This window comes from Protopterus annectens, chromosome 9.part0, assembly GCF_019279795.1.
Source record: "Protopterus annectens isolate FY-2018-M chromosome 9.part0, PAN1.0, whole genome shotgun sequence".
Lineage (NCBI taxonomy): Eukaryota > Metazoa > Chordata > Ceratodontiformes > Protopteridae > Protopterus > Protopterus annectens.
The window spans coordinates 911257989-911279861 of NC_056743.1; the positions used below are offsets into that span (position 1 = coordinate 911257989).

The following is a 21873-nucleotide window of genomic DNA, read 5'->3' on the forward strand; positions in this document are numbered from 1 at the left end:
ACAGTATGCAACCAGTGCCATTTTTAGTAAAGAAGCTGTTGTGTTGTGGCTTTTCCCGGTTAGGAGTCACCACAGTGGAACTCCGGTCCGCTAATAATTGGTAGTTGAGTTTTACGTGCCGAGTTACCAGCCCTGACGCACAACCTTCAATGAAGGTACTCCCATTCACGCATGTCTCCACGCAGAAGATGCTCTAGCTGAGAATCTAACCGGACAGCGTCTTACTGCGAGGCGACAACGCTACCGCAGCACCACCAAAAAACAAATAAAGTCTGGCAAGAATGGTTTCTGTGTTATGTTTATTCTTTACTGTTTACATACATGTATTTGTGCTGTATTGCATCAGTGTATGCACTAGTTAAACTTTTGGCCTGAGTCATGACTGGAAAAATGCCCCCAAGATTAACACATATGCTTCATTAGTGTACCACATAACTGATATGGTTCATGTAATTATCTCAGTGATGATGAAAGGCCGATTCCAGGCACAAATCAAGGTAGGTAGTTGTAATGTCACTCCCACTCATCAAGTGAAAGACACAGACCAGAATTACTTAACAATTTATAGAAAAACTTTCTTCTTCAATCTATTTGTTTGCAAATGACATGCAGAGTCTTAATACACTTCCACTATGTACAATCCTAAAAAGCCTTTTTTCCAGTGTCCTTTATTTTTAAAATTAAATTAGTTATACATTTCTATGACACGCCCTTTGATACATTGAAATGAAATGCATCAGTTTTACTGGCTGATACTGGAAGAGTTTTGGACAATGTGTATAACCTTGCCATAGCTTTGATCTGTACACACCTGTCAAACAGTTGATTCATTTTACAAAAACAGAATGTGATCACTTACACAGAAGGTCTAGATAAGGAAACCTATTCTGCCCTTTACAAAGGATTCCTTAACTGTCTCCCCTCACCCCAGAATGCCTGGCTCATAATGGTCCATAATCTTGTCTGTAAGCCTAAGCCATTTCTCCACCTGTTCCTCTCACCAAGTAAGTCCCTCTAAACTCCATTCCTGGCTGAAAAAGTCATCTAGAATAGTCACTGCCCTCCTTAGTTCATATCCAGTGTTCCATGTTAAATCTTCAACGCACATTTATTTGGTTATCCATTGTTGACTGGGTTAGTCACACTAGGCTAGTGGCCTTTTTCAGAGGAGAATGGAGGTAGTATTTGCACAATTAGTAGAAATTTGGACAGGACATCGGGGAATGTCCCCTAGTCTTTTGAATAGGTGCTGTGGGTTCTTTTACATCAACCTGAGCTACAACTGACATAAGCAGATGGGAGCACCTCCCCAGTTATGCTACACTGCAGTGTCAGCAATCCATGTACCTGGTGCGGGACTTGAACCCACAGGCTTCTGCACCAATGACAAGTGTGCTACCTGTTGGGCCCCTAACACTGTCTTGTTACCCAGACAAACACACCTCCATACTGCATACCACAGGGCCTGTGGGTTACCACTTTATTTCAAAATGCCACAATGTGTCATGCCATCTTTTCTGTTACATTCCCCCTTCATTTTGTACCATGGGAATGCCTGTTTTTCATGCATCTGTTAAAGTACCATGCTTACTCTCATATAAAAGCCAAGTTTACCTTCTGTGGCAAACTCTGCTATCTTACATCTCTCAGGTAAGTTCCACTTCATAGATTTCATAATATACTACAGTTTCTTGTAATAGGTTCATACATTCATAAGTTCACAGATAAGTACTAGGTTAGCTGCCCTTGCAGTCCATTTTAAGCCTAGCCAAGTTCCCTTTTTGAGCTCAAAATAACCTATCCTATTTGGTTATAGATTAGCTTACCCATCCCATGGTCAGTAATTATATGTTATCCCTAATGAGAATAACTGGAATCATTCCATACATAATTTGAGGGGATCCATGCATGGAATAAAGCATTTAGGAGCTGTGTCTGCCCATTAGAACAGGCGGCAGTCATGGGGTAAATTTTCTGTTTCCCATCCATCGATCCAAGTTTCACTTGAAAATGGACAGGGATGAACTTTGTTTTATGTGGAAAGGGAGTCTGTTCCACAGCAGTGCTATCCTCTGCAAAATATACCTGTTCCTTGAAACTGTTCTGCTGATGTTGCAGAAAAGGTTTGGATCCCTAAACTGAGTATTTCTGATGCCATTTGACTTGCTGATGTGCAGTGAATCCATCAATAATGGGTTGGAGAATGCCTTTTATGCCAGACACAGGTAACCTCTTAGCAGTCTGTAGGATACCAAGTATAGTGACAGGACTTTGAGTCGGTCTATGTAGAGCATGTTGTTAAGGCATTGTATCCTTTTTGTTAGGTATCTGTGTGGGATTTCAGTTGTTGCACGTGTCTAGACAGATACATGTGAAAGGGGGCATTATATTCAATGACTAGCCTAATGAGGGCTGAGTAAAAAGGGCGATGACATAGTTTCATAGTATAGTACTAGGCTATCTGCCCTGGGGCATTTGTAAGCCTAGCCATAGTGATGTGGCTTTTGCCAACCCATGAAATGGTACAAAAATGTACAGAATAAATCTAGAATACTGTGCCTCTGTCTAGTAGTGACACAATGAAGGTCCCCTTATATAATAGAATTAGTTTACTGTGCCCCTGTCTAGCAGTGACACAGATGTGACCCCTGGGGTAAACTTACGATCTCCCATCCACTCATCAAGATTTCTCTTGAAGAGAGTCAGTGAGGGGCTCTGCCTAATACGAACTGGGATCCTGTTCCAAAGCATGGGAAGCCTCTGGGTTATGAATCTATCCCTCCAGTATGTCCTATTCATACTTGTGCCGAGGTTTAAGTCTTTAGCTCTCGTGGTCCTGATGGATTTGGATTTTTTGAGGTGGAGCATGTCTATAAGATCCTGATTGGACATGGCCTTGTACGTCAGGCAGAGATCACCTCTGAGCAGGCAGTATGCTACTGAATAGAGCTGAAGTTTCTTTAGTCTGGCAGAATAAGACATATGTTGGAGACCCTCGATCCTTTTGGTGAGGTACTTTTGTGGTCTCTCCAGCTGTTGCAAATGCTGGGTGAGGGACATACCAAATGGGGCATTGTACTCAATCATGGGTCTGATGAGGGAGGAATATAGGGGTACAATTACATCCTTGGATCTGGATGTGAATCCCTTCATGATGAGGTGTGCAAGGTAGAATGTTTTTCTAACCACTTTGGCAATGTGGGTGTCAAATGAGAGGTCACTGCCTACTTGGGTCCCTAGGTCTCTGATTACATTTTCCGTACTCAGTGGGTTGCTGTCTATGTGATAATTTGTGGGTACTTTGTTTTTTCCAAAAGGGATGACGATACATTTTTTGGCATTTAGTTTAAGGCCGTGACTATGGCACCAGTTGTCCGTTTCAGTGAGGCCTTTTTGTAGGATGTGAGTGTCTGCTGGTGTATCGACTATGGCGCCTAGTTTGCAGTCATCTGTGTACTTTGCCAGCCACAGCCCTCCCACGTTTGCTTTAACATCTGAGAAATAAATGCCGAACAAGAGGGGTCCCAGGACAGATCCCTGTGGGACACCACTTGTGACTGGCTTTGAGTCTGACATTGCTCCAGCGATTTTAACTTTATGGGTTCTGTCCTTTAGCCAGTTTGCAACCCATCTAGTGACATAAGGGTTTACTTTTAAGCTGTTTAGCTTATCTATGATGCCTGAGTGGGGTATTGTGTCGAAGGCCTTAGCCAAGTCCAGGTATGCTGTATGGACTGCTTTGCTCTCATCAATGGCTCTAGTGACTGTTTCGAAAAAGTCAACCAGGTTTAAAAGGCAGGATCTGCCCTTTACAAAGCCGAACTGGGTGGGGTCAAGTGTCTGTAGGTCCCCTATGTCTCTGTTTATGAGTTCCATAATGATTCTTTCCATAGCTTTGCAAACCAGGCTATTTAAGCTTATGGGGCGGTAGTTTCCAGGGTCTGTGGAGGCACCCCCCTTGTGGAGTGGGACCACTGTTGCTGTACGCCAGTGTTCAGGTACATATCCCAAAGTAAGGCTAAGGTTAAATAGCATTTTTATGTGTGGGTTTAGCTCCTCTTGGAGTTCACGTAACACGCACCCCGGGATACCGTCAGGTCCCATTAATGCTGTGTTTTTTGCTTTGTTTAGGGCGGTTCTCACTTGGACATCTGAGATGACAGGGAGATTACATTCAGCTGGGATAAGTATTTCTTCTTTTGGGGGTGAAGGAGGGAGAAATTTGCACTGAACCTGTCAGCCAGAATGTTAGCAATATCTGTGGGTTCAGTGTATTTTTGTTGTTGTGAACCAACTCTGAGCATATTTGAGGGTTTCCAGGTTTCTAACATAGCTGAAGAAGGCTTTGTGGTTATCTTTAGTGTCCTTAGCGATTTTTCTCTCAAAGTTTGCCTTGGATGTTTTATGAGAGAACGTAGTTTTCTGCTAATGTTGATCAGAGATGTCTTCCCTTCATGGGATTTCGCTCTGACGCAGTAGCTTCCTTCTTTATTATACAATTTGTTTATGGCTGAGGTCCACCAGACAGGACGCTTACATTTGGTGGAGAGGGACTTGGATTTGTTTGGGATTGCATGATCCATGCATTCTTGGAGATGTCCATAGAAAGCATTTGTGAAGGATTCGGCATTGTGGGATGTGGTATCCACTGGCACAGTGGGCTTAAAGGATACCATCTCAGTCTTAAGAAGAGTGAAGTCTGCTTTTGAGAAGTTTTTCACTGTGGTCTTTTGTGCTGGGGTGGAGGTGGGATATGTATATCCAGGGTGATTAGTTTGTGGTCAGATCTCACTAGTGAGGGGTATACTTCCGGTGTGGAGCATTTTGTCCCCATGTTTGTGATGATCAGGTCTAGTATATTATCTCCCTAGTGGGAGAGGTGACTAGTTGTTCCAGTGCATTTGAATTTATGAATTCCAGGAACCTTTGGGCTAGGGTATTAGGGCTAGAATAATGTACCCAATCTATGTTTGGGTAGTTGAAGTCTCCCAGTATGATGGTATTTTGTGATACATTCATATCCTCCAATGTCTTCAGGAAGGCTGAGTGGGGTTCTTGAGATTGGGAGGGTGGTCTGTAACATGCTACCATTTGTATAGCAGTTTTGCCTATGGTTAGTTGCACCTGTATGGTCTCTGATGCTTCATGTGTTGCTACTAACCTGGAGGTGTGGGTATCCTTTATGAATATGGACACTCCCCCTCCCTTTGTGGTTCGGCCTGGGTTTTGGGGCCGAAAAGCATGATACGAGGTATAGCCTGGTAGCGCTGGGGTGCTCTCAGGAGTCTTGAACCAGGTTTCAGTTACTGCACAGACGTCAATGTTCTCCATGCTGAGGAGTGCATCAAGTGCCTGCATCTTGAGATTTAGACTTCTGGCGTTGAGCAGCATTACCCTTAGTTTTTTCCATTTTTGTTTTCTAAGGAGGTGGGTTTGTTTTTTGAGCCTTGCCTAAAAAAGGCACTATGGGGGTGGCAAGAGCCTTAGCCAATATCCGGAAGCCCAGTGGTGACAGGTGTAAGCCATCCCTTGCGAAGCAGCGTGGCTTGTCCAACATATCATCCCAGGCAGACAGACATTGGATCCCCTTAGAATGACACCAGTACTTGAGCCAATTGTTAAAGCTGATCATCTTGTCTTTGTATTGTGGTATCATTCTTGGTGAGGGCAAGATGCTGCTCAGGGTCAGGGTATATCCTATATCTAGACATAATCCCTTTGTTTATAAGCTGTGCAATACAGAAGGGCTTTCTTACAACACTAGACACAAGTTGATCAAAAGTTAGGTCACTGTCCAAAATCCTGAACCAGAAGCATAGCTGGCTCAGTCAATGCTCTGTGCCAGTACCATGAACCAATGCACCACCCCCTCACAGCAAAAAAAAAAAAAAAAAAAAAAAAAATTTTCTGTATTTGCATTAACCTGATCTACAGATCTATACCCTTTCAAGCTCTTCCACTGAAGACCAAAAAATGACATTCCTTCTATTAACCAGATATACAACATGCCCCCTCCCTCCTGCAAAGGTATTCAGGCCCCATTTCTGTGCCCTGCCCCCGACCCCCCTCCCTTTTTTTAAATAAATAAATTCTTCTTATAAACTTTAGCAAATTGCTTGCTACAAATGTAGCAAACATTTCCTACAGTTTATACCCTGCCTGCACAGAGCACTACAGCTCTCAGATTTTAGTTAATTAACCTATAAACTGTACCAAACTGTTTGCTATAATTTACCAAGCAGCTGTTACAGCTTAGACCACACATGGGGCACTATAGAACACAGGTTTGCCCACAAATGCAATACCGTCTTTTAAAAGCTGGCATTGCATTTGATATCGGGATTGCCTGACCATGTCTCCAACACTTTGTTCCCAGAGCAATTGCACATTTTGGCCCACCCTAGCTATGCTACTGTCCTAAACAAATGGGTCAGCTCTTACAAGTGTATTGGTAATGTGGTAGTTCCCTGAGGTAGATGACTTCACAAAGAATACAATAATGTATCTTTTGGCATTTAATTTCAGTCCATGATTTTTGACATTAGTTATTTATTTGAGACAAACCTACCTGCCAGATGGATAAGTCATTTGGGGATTCAATGACTGCTTGCAGTCATCTGCAAACTTAGTCAGCCAGAGCCCTTTGGTATTGGCTTTTACTTCAGAAAAGTAGATGCCAAACAGGAGAGGTCACAGCAAAAAACTCTGGGAGAGTCCACTGTTGACTGGTCTCTTTGAGGAGGTTATTTCCTGTTTTGAGTGCTACATGTCAGATTTCTTTAGGCCATACCACACTACAGACTGTGTTGAATATTGCAAGAATACTGCAGAACATCTTTCCACATGACTCCACAGATAATAGTGTTCTCTGGTTAGTAGCATGTCATAACTATCTTTGGACAACTTCAATTTACAGCTTTCTGTGGTAACAGCCACAAAATGCCCTTCTGTAGAGAGTATTGCATTGTAACCTGCCATGGAAGAATGGATAGCGTAGTCCTGTAACTTCTTTAGTTGTACAACTTAAAGTGAAAAACACCACATTATAGCTCTCTACGGGCAGCAGTATTTTACAGGCCTCTGTGGACAGCACTGTGTGAAGAATGCTATTACAATCCATAAAGGTTACTTTACACTGTTATATGGCAAGAACCATATTACAGCTTTCTGTAGGCATCAAATTACTGAAGTCTTCTAAGTCGAATACCATTTCCAAGTATTCTTTGCTAAGTACTATATTACAATCCTCTTTATAGAACACCAGAAGCCTTTACAGAAGAATTGTATTAGAGCTTTCAGTGTATTGTACCCAAAGGCAGGTGACTATCAAAGCCAAGAGTGAACCATATTTCTGTCCAGACCTCAATATTTTAGATATCAGGGTTGTTAACAAGTTCAAAATGTGTGTACCGCAAGAGTCCTTTGGGTCAGTAAACAGAACATTCTGAGAACCTCAGTACAAGTAGCTGTGCTTCAGCGTATTGTAATACTTGTATCATCAGACAAGCCCCAGGACAGCTAGATTGGCTTGTAGGAAAGTAAGCTGTGAACTGCTTCCACAAAAAATTATAATCAATGGATATTAACAATGTCCAAAATGGAAAGAGTGAGACATAAAAAATATACATAACCTGTTGCTATTTAGTACCCAAAACACCACCCTTATCTGTGGTGATAGTATAAGATATCTATGTACTTGTTGTACCTTGAACCCTTCACCATATGCAAATCTGCATGAACAGATTATATTTATACCAGTTGACCTATTTTTCCTTTTATAGGATGCAACACAGATTACAGACAGCATATTCCAGGAGACCAGTGACTCTAGTTTAGAATACAAATTAGAAATGTGTTTTCAACTGTGTGAAACATTGAGTGATTAACAGAAGCCTTGCAATGTACAAATGTGAACAGTTTCACTGAATCACAGATGTATAGGCACCTCACACTAGCATGCAAGAGCCAGAAATTACCTTTTCTCTGCAAGTCTTAGTTCATTCAGCATTCATAAGTTTATAGCAACACAATTCAGATCATATTTAACTCCAAAGAGGACTGGAGTTTAAGTGCACATCTCAGTCTAATTACGTGTACTAACATAAAAGATGAAATGAGCTATATGTTCACACCTAAGTTACATGTTATTTCTCCTTGTTTCAGTCCACCTTTACTACTGAAACTGAATAAAGCATAGCAAGAAACCGTAAACCCAAGAAACAAGGCATAATCAGCTACCTGATATTTTTACTGTACAGCTCCACACAGTCTCTGGTCCAGTAAAAAGCTGTATCCCTAAACTCAGACAGGCACAAGCAATTTCTCTGCAAGAACGCCTGCCTCTAGTTCAGAAGAAGATCTTATACCATGCTAGTCAAGAAATGTTAGTCAGAATGTGCTAAATGTGTAGCATCCTCCAGGGATACTCGTTTTTGTTTTATGCAGACCTTTGGTAGTTTAACATATACTATAATGCACATTACAGGGTTACTCCACTGTGTCTATTCAAGACTTTTGTACCCACAATAATTGATACTCACAGTTACTAATGACTCCGCCCAGAGGTTCACCTTTGTAGTCAAACTCAATGTCCATATATTTTCCCTTTAAATAAATAAAAAAGAAATACTGCAATTAAAATAACTCCTAAACACTAGGGAGAAGAGGGGTAAAGGTTAATTTAATAATAATAATAAAAATAATACATAAACATAGTGACTTTTGCTTCAGCAGGGAACGTAATACATAACTACCTCTCCATGAGTACAAAAAAACACTGAAAGCACAAGAAAACAAAATGTCCCAGTGGAAGCAATGTAAAATAAGTAAACATAATTACTCCCACTATAAGAACAACAAATAGGGAGAGCCTGAAAGGGGCCCATGATATCAGCCTGAGTTGGAATACACAGAAATACACATAATGGAATGGAGAAGTCGAAAAAAGTGTAAAATCTTGATAAGATCAACAGTGTCAAACTTTATATATGTACTTGCAGTAAACTTTCCTGTTTCTTCTAATCTTTTGATGCATTTCTGCAGTAAGAGATTAGATCCTATAATTGTAGAACTTGTTATTGACCTAAAGAAGTATGCCTGCCGAGTCACAGTTACTAAAACGTATGTGTCTGCAAACAGTACACAAATCATAATTCTAAACTAATATTAAAAATGAGTTACAAATATGTGACTGCATCATTGCTTTTGTCCAGGAATTAGCCATCCTGAATTTCTCCTACACTGATACTAAAGCATTCTAACTCTGAGGTCACATAGCCCCAGGAAAAGGGATCTTGACAATCAAAATCGACAGAATACACTAAGATTAGGGGTAGGAGAGGAGCAAGAGGGTCCCACCCCACAAAAGGTTTTGTTTTAATTGATTCTGGAGTGTACTATTTACACTCTGCTTTACTTGTATTTTACAATATTCCCTCTGCAGTAATAAATGCAATTTACTTAAATTGATAATGTTATAAATTTTCTGAGTTGATGCAGAATGCTAGATCTTTATTTTGTACAGCAGGACTATTTTAATAGGTTTTATATTTCAAGATCTTCTGAGGTATACTAGCAGCAAAAACTTGTGTAGTGAACATCATTACTTTTAATGGAGACAGCAAAAATAATTTCAGCAGTTCAGACTTTTAATTTGTCTTTCGGAAATGTTCTTAACAGATCCGGCTTTATTTTATGGGCCCAGCGGAGCACTCTTAAGACCTCAGCATGGATGTAGCACTGATGAACAGAAACTAGAATATGGTCCACATATGCCAGAAATACTGCATTACTACAGAAGGAAGGAGGAGAGTTGCCACTAGGACATACCAGTAACTGTTCTCATTAGATGCAATACTGTCTAGATGTTAAACTGTAAAATCAATTGGAACATCTATAGTTTCTCCAATAAATACTTTTCTTTTACACATTTGCAGCCAAATGATCCTATCTGCAGATCCCCAATGTGAATGAATGTGATTGCATTTAAGCAGGCTTACTTTGGGGCCTGTTTCACCAACTGGCAGTTTAAACACAGAATTGTTGTAGCTATGAGCCAATAAACAAGCGTTGTCCTGTAATTCTGAGTTTGATTTTGGCACTCTCCATTTGCAATCTGCATGAATCTGAGCAAGTCAGTTAACTGAGTGGTGCTTGCATGTTACCATGAAAAGAGGCATTTGTGCTGAGTGAGTTAGCTTGCTTAATAAATAAATAAAAATAATAAAAGATTGGAATCTGACAAAAAAAGTATGTATCAACTTGCTATTATGGAAATGTCTAGGTAAAGGTAGACATGGGCAAACTTCGTTAAATAATTAACTAGTGCCTGGCTCTATGACATGGAGAGATGGAGCTCCAACTACAACCCCATTGACCCAAAGATCAAATAGGTGCTGAAGAACTAAAGGAGCCGGGGAGAGAAAGAGAGACAGTGAGTGGCAGGAAGCAGCTAGTGGCAGTTTCCCTTCCTGGGGGGAGAGAGGCATCTAGCCCTCTTCAATGTGGGGTATACAGAAAGCATAGCATGAGTCACAGAGCCACAGACATAGACATTACTTGACCAAGCTGCTTTCATAAGGTTGTTTTACTGTGACATGTGCAGGAATGCCCACACCCACAAAGAAAGACTTATCGTGTCTCTCAAGTCCTTCTGTCTCCTATCATAATGTGGAACAAATGGGAAAAATGTGGAACACATACTTATAGCTTACTAAGTACTTCAACTAGGAAGCTCACAGAGTGGTGAAAATATGTTAATTTATATGTAAAAATATTCTTTTGATGAATTAATGAGATTTAGTATTATTTACCATAGATATCAGTTTAAAAATCTTAGGCGTGAATGTGTGACAGACCCTTTCAAAGTGAAACAGCAAGGAGCACAGACATTTAAAAAAATCAAAATGAGGAACATTCATCATAATGAGGTACATTTGAAAGACATGATGTTTAGTGGGACCTCACATTTGTGAGTGTGCATGTGAGCTACTGTAGAGGTGCTGCTGCACAAAAAGTAGAAAAAAAATGATGATGGATTCTTGTGATTAGATCTCATTCCACAAGGATCAAGTGGGCAAACAACTGTAGGATGATGATTGGTAGAAAGCAATGAGAAAAAAGGTAAATACATAATTAGCTGGTGACATTTTGTATGCATGTGGCCATTGCAAGAACTTAAGAAACATGCCATTTTCAATCATCATTCACCACAGTAAAGTGTATACTAGTGTATGCCTGCTTAAATAATAATTACACCTACCTAATTAGATCAACCTGGGGAAAGGAGGTCTAGCACAACTGCAAATCATTAAAAAAATGACAAAGTAAAATACAAATGGCAACTAACCAGCATTATGATAAGATCAGCAACTGCACAGTGCCAGGAGCCAGGCTGGCACATCCTTAACAGGGACATACCTTTAACAGGACAGAGATGCGCCTTTAGCAGGGACATGCCTTTAATAACAGGCACTGCCATTAACTATAGTGCCTCCAACAGAGATATACCTTCAACAAAAACATGCCTTTAGTATGAAGGTGCCTTGAACTGGAGAGTGACTTTAACAGGAAGCATATCTTTAACATGGATATACATTTAAAAGATACATCAAACACCATTTTTCATGAAGAGAATGTTAGGATAGATGACCCTATTATCAACTAAATGGAGATGTGCAGACAGCAAAGGTGAGATTACATTTCTTGGGTTTATTAAAAGTAAGTAGGACAAGGGTGCACATTTGCTCATCAAGACTCCTGACAGCAATAATTTTGTATGTACAGCTGGTTGTACCCAAAAGATGAAAACAACGTCATTTCTCACATTACCTAAGCTTTTCTGATTAACATAACACAAAGTATTTCAATTTTAAATACCCTGTTTTAATAATAAAACCCTGCAGGGTCTGTTTCTCAAATGCACTGTGGTAGAATGGGAGATGTAAATGTAATTTATTGTTTTCTTGTAGACTAGACCAGTACACTGGTCCTTTTTCAGAAATTACATAGAATGAAAAAAAGAAAAAAAAAAAAAACACTCGTGGATCAGTAAAGCAAAAAGCACAAGGCAGCAGCAAATTAATAGGATTAGTAGCAGTAAGTCATGACAGTTAGCACATGTGCTGCTCACACACTTGACAAAAGATCAAATGAGCAGTATTATCCAAACATACCCTGAGATTCAGACAAGCTTTTTACAATGTTGAAGCATCATCTTGGAAAGTTCCTGTATCATGGTAAGCCTTTCTGATTCAGAGACCATTCTACCATTATGGGTTTCCACTCTCAGTGTCCTTAGCATAGAGAGTACACTCACTGAGGAAGATGCATGGCTAATGTGGCAGGCTAGGGGAGTGGCTAACACTAATTAGCCATCAGTTGCCCCCCAGAAATATCTATGGCTCCACATTTACTTGGTAAGGTAATTCGTAGAATCATTCTGCCAAGTTAATTTTTACACTAGGAGAAAAAAGTGAATGTCAGCATTTCAGTATACACTCATTCACTCTTATGGGAGTATTCATGACACAGGTAAGTACAGTGGAGCCACGGTTGTGTGTCCACTTATGCTCACTTTCTTTAGGTTAACATCAGCTAACAGTCCAAAACCAAATGCATTCATATATATTGGCAACACAAATGTGACTTGGAATAGTATTTCAAAACTTAAGGACCATAATCCACATTCTGCATTTTTAAATATTTATTATTGCATGTTAAACTGAATGTCAGTTCAATTATTTAAAAACATTTAAAAAATATTTCTTGTTAGTCTTCAGGTCTATGAACAGGATTTCAAAAGATCATATGAAGTTACTAGGCTAACGGCCCCAGGACCCTTACAAGCAGACACTAAAATCAGCACCTATTGCCCCTGTCTAAAAAGAATACAAGTGGAACTCCCAGGGTGAATTTCCAGTTACCCATCCAATCATCCAAATTATTCTTAAATAGGACCAGCGAGGGCTTTGTTTAACATGAATAGGAAGCTTGTTCCAAAGGTGGGGCAACCTCTCTGAGACAAACCTGTCTTTCCAGCAAGTTCTGTTGATGTCACATACCAGGTTAAGGTCCTTTGAGCTAGTGACCCATCGAGATCTGATGAAGCACCTTTTAGTGTAAAAGCACTCATCTCTTATATACTTTTTACTGTTTTTATTTTTTAGATTAAACAAGTGTTTTATACAGTGTTGTGTTAGCTGGTTCTTTTGTTTTACTTGCTACTTTTGAACTTGTTATTGAACCAGATTTGACCTGCTCAGTTTGATTCTGTTCCCCATTTTTTTGTTTGTACTGAGGTATCATCTTAGGTGAAGGTAAAATGCTGCTTAAGGCTAGGGACATACCTGCCTGAGACACATAATTAGAGAGCTCAGTCATGTCACTCTTCATATAGTCGAGTGAGATATGTCTCAAGTTGTTCACACCAACATGGACTATAATGGAGTCATAACAGTACCTGTTATTGAGAGACTTGAATGTGTGTGTGATATGGCAGATCCTGGCACCTGAGAGACAGCTGACTGTGACTTTTTCCTTATCCAACCTGGTGAGAGGAACATCTGTGTGTCTCACAATTGAGTCGCTTATGACTAAGGTGTTTGTTTTTGTGTTATGCCTTAGGGGCTTGACTGGTGAGACACTGGTGTGTGATATATTGTGTGTACTATGTTCTGCAGAGGATGTACTATGTGAGTTGTGCTTGTGTTTGTGTTTGAGAGGTCTCTGATGTTTATGTACAGGTCACTAGAGCAGGTCAATTAAGGGGTGTAGCTAGGAACTAAACCTTCTATTTAAGGGGTAAAATAAAACATTTCAGAGCTTTGCTAGAAAGGCTCATCCAGACTCTGCTACACTTTGCTGTGAAGGAAAGGTTAGTTTGCTTTTTATTTGTTGTATTACTTTATTGCCTTTTTCTACTTTGAATATTGTGATTTGTTTTATTTACCTTGTGTTTTACTTGTATTCTGCTTTCAACTGCATATTAAAACTTGAAAAGAGACCACCGCAGCTCTATCTGTATGTCTCTTGTGAGTCAGGCAGAAATTTTTTTCCCCGCCCTCCCACTCGGTTACTGTAGTGTTCTTAAACACCACTGTCTTTCCAGTTGCCTTCTCCTTATGTTAATTTGACCATATATCTCATTTCCTCTCTGTTTTTACTGGCTTGTGTGAGTAAGTACAAAATTATCATTTTGTGAAATCATTCCCCTTCAACTATTTAAATTTATTGCCCATCCTACTGTATTCCATACTACCAGAATCCAGACGTGACCACCCCCTTTCAATCTATCTTGCTGTTTTAAAAATATTGACTCTCTAATAAAACTTAACTTTTTAGACAGGTAAAACTTAAGTTACCTACTTTCACATCTAACTCCTCTAGTGCACACTGCAGTGTTTAGGATAAACCATTTTTTTTTCATCTTACCTTAAGCATCCCTCTGACTAGCACTTGCATTAAAACCTGCTGGAAAGCACTAGGAAGCCTTAAACTGACACAACCACTCAACTCTCCTTGTTAATAAGGAAAAATCAATTGTAGGCACTAAGCAGTCTATAATTGCAAAGTACCTTGCTAAGGTAGGGGAAAACAGCTCTTGTACTTTACAAAAAAAAAAGGACCAAACCAGGCATGTCCAAGGGTCAGCTTCCAGTAATTTCTTCTGTCCACCTGGTGAATCTGGGCATACAGGGCCAATGCAGCAATTGCCTTAAGTATACAGACAACCCTCTCTTCCTACCACCCAACACTCCAACCTGCAAGAGATGCACTTACATAGCCAAACTGGAAGCAAAGCTCTCTCCACCCAAGATTGTGCTAGACAGTCAAGAGGAGAAGGTTAACACCTGCACTACACCTCAAGCAACACATAGCCCTTCAAAACCCACAGCACCAACACCCACACATAGCAACACTCAACCCACATATGTGGAGGCCCTTAACAGTAACCTGCCCAAGCAACAAGGACCTCTGAAGCTGAAACGCAAACAAACACCAATCACAGCCAAAGCGTCACATAGTTCACAACACCAGTGTGCCACCCAACAACAGCCCCTAAGGCAAGACAATGTATCCAACACTTTAGTCATAGGTGACTTTATAGTCAGGCACACTGATGTCCCACTCACCAGGCTGAACAAGGAGAAAATTACAGTCAGCTGCCTTTCAGGTGCCAGGATCTGCCACATAACACATGCACTCAAGTCACTCCACAAATATGACTCTGTCATTGTCCATGTTGGAGTGAATGATGTGAGACATTCCTCCCTGGACTACATGAAAAGAGACATGGAAGAGCTCTCGGATCATGTGGCCCAGGTAGGTATGACCCTACCCCTGAGTAGCATCCTACCTTCGCCCAGAATGATACCACAGTATAAGGAAAAAATGATTGACTTCAACAATTGGCTAAGCTTCTGGTGTCATTCAAAGGGGATCCGGTATTGGTCTGCCTGGGATGACATGATCAACAGACCACGATGCTTTGCAGAGATGGTCTGCACCTGTCGCCCCTGTGATTCAGTTTACTGGATAAGACTCTTGCCACCTCTATAGTGCCTTTTTTAGGCAAAGTTCAAAGGACAAAACCACCACCTTAACAGGTACAAGCATGCAAAATCTGAAAGTAATGCTACTCAATGCTAGAAGTCTATACCTCCAAATGCACTCTCTCGAGGCACTCCTAAAAATGGAGAACATTGATATCTGTGCAGTAACTGAGACCTGGTTCAAGGCTCCAGGGAGCACCCCTGCAATACCAGGCTACAACTCTTACCACACTTTTCGGCCACCAAACCAAAACCGAAACACTAAAGGTGCAGGAGTGTCCATATTCACCAAGGATATTCACAACACCAGGATAGTTACCCAACACAATGTGTCTGAAATTCTCCAGGTGCAGCTAACACTAGGTAAGACTGCAATCCAAATTGTAGCTTGCTACAGAGACCCCACCATGCCCCAAGATTTTCACTACACCTTTCTAAACATTCTGGAAAATATTAAGATACAACCAAACATCCTAATACTGGGTGATTTCAACTACCCTGCCATTAATTTGGAGAACTACTCGTGTACCAACACCTTCGCCCAATGGTTCTTGGAATTCATAAATTCCAACACTCTGGATCAACTAATCCTTATTCCCACCAGGGGCTCCAATATCCTAGACCTGGTCATTACCAACATGGGAAATCGATGTTCCGCACCTTTGGTCACCCTCTTGTTGGTCAGGTCTGACCATAAGCTAATCACCCTTGACATCCACATCCCACCCCCACCCCCCAGTAAGGAAACCTCCATAAAAAAAATTCTCCAAAGCCAACTTCATGCTACTCAAGTCAGAAGTGACAAACTTCATGACACCCATGCAGACAGGAACTGAAAGTTCGACTGCTGAATTCTACACTGAGGCACTGTATGAGCACATTCACTTGTGCATGAATCATGCCATCCCCAACAGAACCAAGACACTCTCCTCCAAAAAAAGGAAGCCAATTTGGTGGTCCCTTGCCATAAACAAACTTTACAACAAAAGGAAGAAACTGCTGCAGAAAAGAGGAAAATCTCAGGATGCAAAAAACTCCCTTACCAGCCTCAGTAAGAAGCTGAGATCCCTCACAAAATCCTCCAAAGCTAGTTACGAAAATAAAATTGTCAAAGATTCCAAAGACAACCACAAGGCATTCTATAGCTATGTCAAGAATCTAAATGGCAATGCTCAGATCTGCTCTGAGCTACAACAGAATGGCATTAAATATACTGATCCCAAGGATATTGCCAATATCCTGGCAGATGGATTTAGTGCAAACCTCACCCCCCTCTCACCCCCTAAAGGGCCCATCTCAATACCAAAAGATTGCCAAATTCTGGTAATAATGGCCACATAGGTAAAAAACGCAGTCTCCAAAGCTAAGAATACAGCATCCATGGGACCAGACAATATCCCAGGTTGTGTACTACATGAACTACAAAATGAAATGGCACCTCATCTAAGTGTCATGTTTAATCATAGCCTCACCTCAGGCTTCATGCCCACTGAATGGTGCACAGCTACAGTTATCCCACTCCACAAGGGGGGATCCAACTTGGATCCCAGGAACTACCACCCCATCAGTCTGACGAGCCTGATCTGCAAGGCCATGGAATGTATTATCATGGAACTTATAAACAAAGACATTGGCAACTTTCAAACACTGGACCCCACACAGTTTGGGATTGTGAAGGGCTGATCTTGTCTCCTGAACCTGATCGACTTCTTCGAATCAGTCTCCAGAGCTGTGGACAAGGGTAAGGTGGTCCATACAGCCTATCTGGACCTTGCCAAGGCCTTCAACACCATTCTCCACTCTAGAATCATAAATAAACTTACTAAGCTGGACATTAATCCCTATGTCACTCGATGGGTTGCCAACTGGCTTACTGACAAAACCCACACTGTAAAAGTAGCCAACTCCAAATCCAGCTCCAGACAAGTGACAAGTGGAGCACCTCAGGGTTCAGTCCTGTGACCTCTCTTGTTTGGTATCTACTTCTCTGAAGTACAGGCCAAGACTAAGGGACTCTGGCTAACAAAGTTCACAGAAGACTGCAAACTGGGAGCCATTATTGAATCCCCAAATAATGTGGATATTCTACAAAAGGGCCTTACAGAAACAGATGCTTGGTGCCAGAGCCAAGGGCTCAAGCTCAATGCCAAGAAATGTATAGTTATCCCCTTTGGGAAAAACAAGTAATGTACCCATGAATTACCACATAGGTGGCAGTACACTAAACACTGAAAGTGTGACAGGAGACTTAGGGAATCCAATACACTTTTATACGCCAAAAAAATTAATAAGAAGCAAAGCTTTCGGGTTAACCACCCTTCATCAGTACATAAAATTGAATGAATCTAAAAAACCATTTAAATAGGAACATGATTAAACCACATGATTCAGCCAGCCTAACAGAATCAACAAACAATTACATATTTAAAATACATCAAAATGACAGTATACAGAAATCTAAATTACTTTTAAATATCTGAAATTATTATGAATATATAAAAACACATATACAACCATAAGATACGTATCAAGAAAATACATATATATATATGTGTATAAGGATATGTATAAGCATATAACATATGTATAAGAAATATATAAAAAAATTCATACATATAAATATGAAAGATACAATAAAACACATAGAACATATTAAAAGCACAAAAGACATAAAACATAGAACATAAAAGACCATGCTTAATAAGTATTGGTATATTAATATAGAATCTAAATATTTTCTCTTTGTCTTTTAACAAGAACTGGTTTCAAACTAACTGCTACATTCAATCCAGGTTCTTGTTCTGCATCTAGTCTAATAATCCATTCAAGTTCTTTGAGCTCTAGTGCATTATTATTATCACCCCCTCTCAAACCAAGATTAACTTCACAAATCACTCTAAACTTAAAAGCATGGCCTTCATTTTCCTTAATATGCTTACTTAATGCATTTGTCATAATCTCCCTTCTAATTTCAGATTTGTGTTCTATTATGCGCTTTTTCAACTTTCTAATAGTCTTACCTACATAGAAACTTGTGCATTTAACACAAGTCGCAAGGTAGACTATTTGACAGGTATTACAATTAGCTGAGCAGTCAAATTCAAATTTTTTCTTTGTTATAGGATGTTCAAATATATTTGAAGTATCAAATATGTCAACACAACATGTACAATTATAACATTTCTGCATTAAGTTTTTCTTTAAATAATTACCCTTTCCTTCTTTTTCTCTAAAATCCTTGTAGCATAATTTCTGTTTTAAATTTTCCATGTTCCTAAAAGAGAACTTCGGTTTCGATCCTAATAGCTCTTTTACCTCTGGCATAGCCAGCATTATCAACCAGTTTCTTTCTATAATGCTACAAACATCTCTTGTATGAGCATTATATGTAGTTACACATCTTACTACATCATTTTTATTATCTAACACATTCACTGATTGTCTATTATGAGCACTAAAGACAGGTTTATATTCATTGCTTCTTTTCATTTTGACCTCATTGTATATGCATTCAATAATTTGTGATGAATAGTCTAGCTTAATAAAGTCTTGCACCATTTCATCTGCCTGAATTATAAAGTTAACATCCTCTGTATTCAATTTACTTGCCCTGATTAATTGGGCTTTAAGTACTCCCTTAAAAGTATGCTGTGGATGCATACTATCTTTCCTGATATATCTGTTGACACTCACTTCTTTCTTATAGATTGTTGTTTGAATGCTATGTTCTTTTTTATACAATCTAATATCTAAGAAAGTTATATCTTTTTCAGAGTAAGTCATTTTAAATTTTAAGAAGTTCGTAGTCGTGTTTAAATAATTAACATAATTGTTCAGTTCAGCTACATCCCCATCCCAAATGAGGAAACAATCATCAACAAATCTTTTGTAAAATTTAACTTTGGTATTGAGTATGTTATAATTACTTAAGATAAATTGTTTCTCCCATTGGTACAATACTAAATTAGCGTATGTGTTCGCTACTGGCGTGCCCATTGCTACCCCAGTCAATTGCAAATAGAATTTCTTATCAAACAAAAAAACATTTTTCGTTAGCACAACATCTAAAAGTACACAAACATTTTTTATTTCCCTTGCTTGTATGGATGTCTCAGAGCTCAGAAAGCTTTTTATGGCATCCACACCATGGTCATTTGGAATTACTGTAAACAATGAAACAATATCTAGGGTCACAAATAGAAAGGTTGTTTTCAGTATTAGATTCATACCAAGTGTATAGCTTAGTTAAAAAATCTTCAGTATTTTTTAATATACTTGGACGTTTAACTAAATACTTACTTAATTACATCTGTAAGTATTTACAAAATGGTTCCGTTATCCAGCCACTGCCCGATACAATTGGCCTAAGTGGAGGAACAGCCAAATCTTTATGTATTTTTGGGATACCATATATTCATGGTATCCTAGGGCAGGGTACCATAAAATAATTATAAAGATCAATTGATATATTTTCAGTTAATTGTAACTCATAAATTGTCATGTTTACATTTGCTATACATTTCTTCACATCATTCATGATTATTTCTTTAAAATAGTTCTTTAAAACTAGTTGCTACATCTGATAAAAAAACTCTTAAAATTCTCATAATATTTAACCCTATCCATTATAACCACGGCTCCCCCTTTATCAGCCTGCTTAATTACAATATCATTGTTCTGTTCAAGTTCATGTAACGCCATAAATTCTCGATATGTTAAATTATAACATTTTTTCTTATCAGTTCTTAAATATAATTGTCTAAACTCCCTTTCAACTACATTTGTAAATGCAAGGACAACTGGATATGGCTGAGGAATAAAAGTACTCAGCTTTTTACATTTTGGTGATTCATGGTTGTTTCCCTTAAATATTAATTTTAACGTCAAATTTCTTGCAAAAGTTCTTAAATCAATAATAGCTTGTACAATGTTATCCTCAGCATAGGGAATGAATTTCATACCCTTGCTGAGTAGCTCTGTTTGATCATACATTAACATAACGGCTGATAAATTTACAGTACCTGTGTGCACTCCTTCCACTTCATTTAACGACGCGCTGCTTTGCTGTATGTAGCAGGACTGTCGTTTTTCCTTTTCATTGCCGGCATTGTTTGTCTGGTAACACTTTGACCCGAGGTACTTCTTTGATGTGATCGACCTCTTTGTACAGATGGTTGTACAGTGTCCTTCTCCGGCTGCTTTAACTGAAAGGGTAAAAAAGAGGAGATTTTGGTCTGTTTGTTCTTTTCTTTTGCGCCACCTGATACTGTTCTATCCCCCAACTTATGCAAGTTCATTGTGGCGGATGGAGTACTTCCTGCTTCACTTCTACACACTTCAGTAACTTCCGCCCCTTCCTTTGGAGTAGTCTGCTGATTTGATATTATGTTTAAAGGACCCAGTACATTATTTTCTTGATTAACCAGCATGGATTCCTGTAATGATTCAAAGGTATCCAACTGGTCCAAATTTCTGGTGGATAATTTTGTTTTTTCATTATTAGTCTTATTTACATTAACAAATTGTCCTCGTTTACCTTCATTTCTCGGCCAGGAGAAAATGTGACCATTCCGATAGTCATTTAGGTCACGCTGAATTTTGCCTTTTTTCTTTAACTCGAGTTTAGCATCCAATGTTTGAACTCGATCCAGGAAGGCTTGATATTGCATATTACAGTTCGCAAAGCAAGGCAAACCAATGATGTAATTTTCAATTTTGTCTATTTCCTCTATCAATTTCTTCTCCATAGGTTCAAAGTAATTATTCATTAATTTCATATAATTTGCACTCAACTCCAGATTTAACTGTTGCCACTGTCCAAGCAAGTCCATGTAGGTATTACCATAAGAGGGCATCTTTAAAATACTTAAGCCTCGCGGAACTATACGTAGCTCCAAATAAGCTAAAATGCTTAATCGCTGCCATTGGAGCTGCTTGAATGTTTGAACTTTCTTCTCTAGAATAGTCAGTAGTTTACTAAAATCCCCTTCATCATGGCCAGCGATTGCCACTTGGGTGGATTTTACATACGAAGGTTGTAATAGTGGATTATCAGTTCTCTGGAGTAAGCCTCTTACTAGAGTGCTCATTATTTCCAATTGAAAAATCGAGAAATTAGAGTAAGATGCTTACAAATTGTGGCTGGCTGCAAGTTCCCTATATTTTGACGTTCACAATATACGAATCACAGTCAAAATAGCAAACACATCTAATTCAAGTTCTAAGCAATCCAATACACTTTTATACCCCAAAAAAATTAATAAGAAGCAAAGCTTTCGGGTTAACCACCCTTCATCAGTACATAAAATTGAATGAATCTAAA

General features: G+C 39.3%; 1 protein-coding gene across 1 annotated transcript in view; it reads right to left on the bottom strand.

Moving 5' to 3' along the window:
* The window catches only part of LOC122811661 (unconventional myosin-Ib-like), a 1027360-nt gene that overhangs the window by 502893 nt on the left and 502594 nt on the right, over nt 1-21873 (bottom strand). Inside the window, exon 7 of the mRNA XM_044083653.1 lies at nt 8541-8604. Within this exon, the coding sequence (XP_043939588.1) occupies nt 8541-8604 (64 nt within the window). The remainder of the gene's footprint in view (nt 1-8540; nt 8605-21873) is intronic.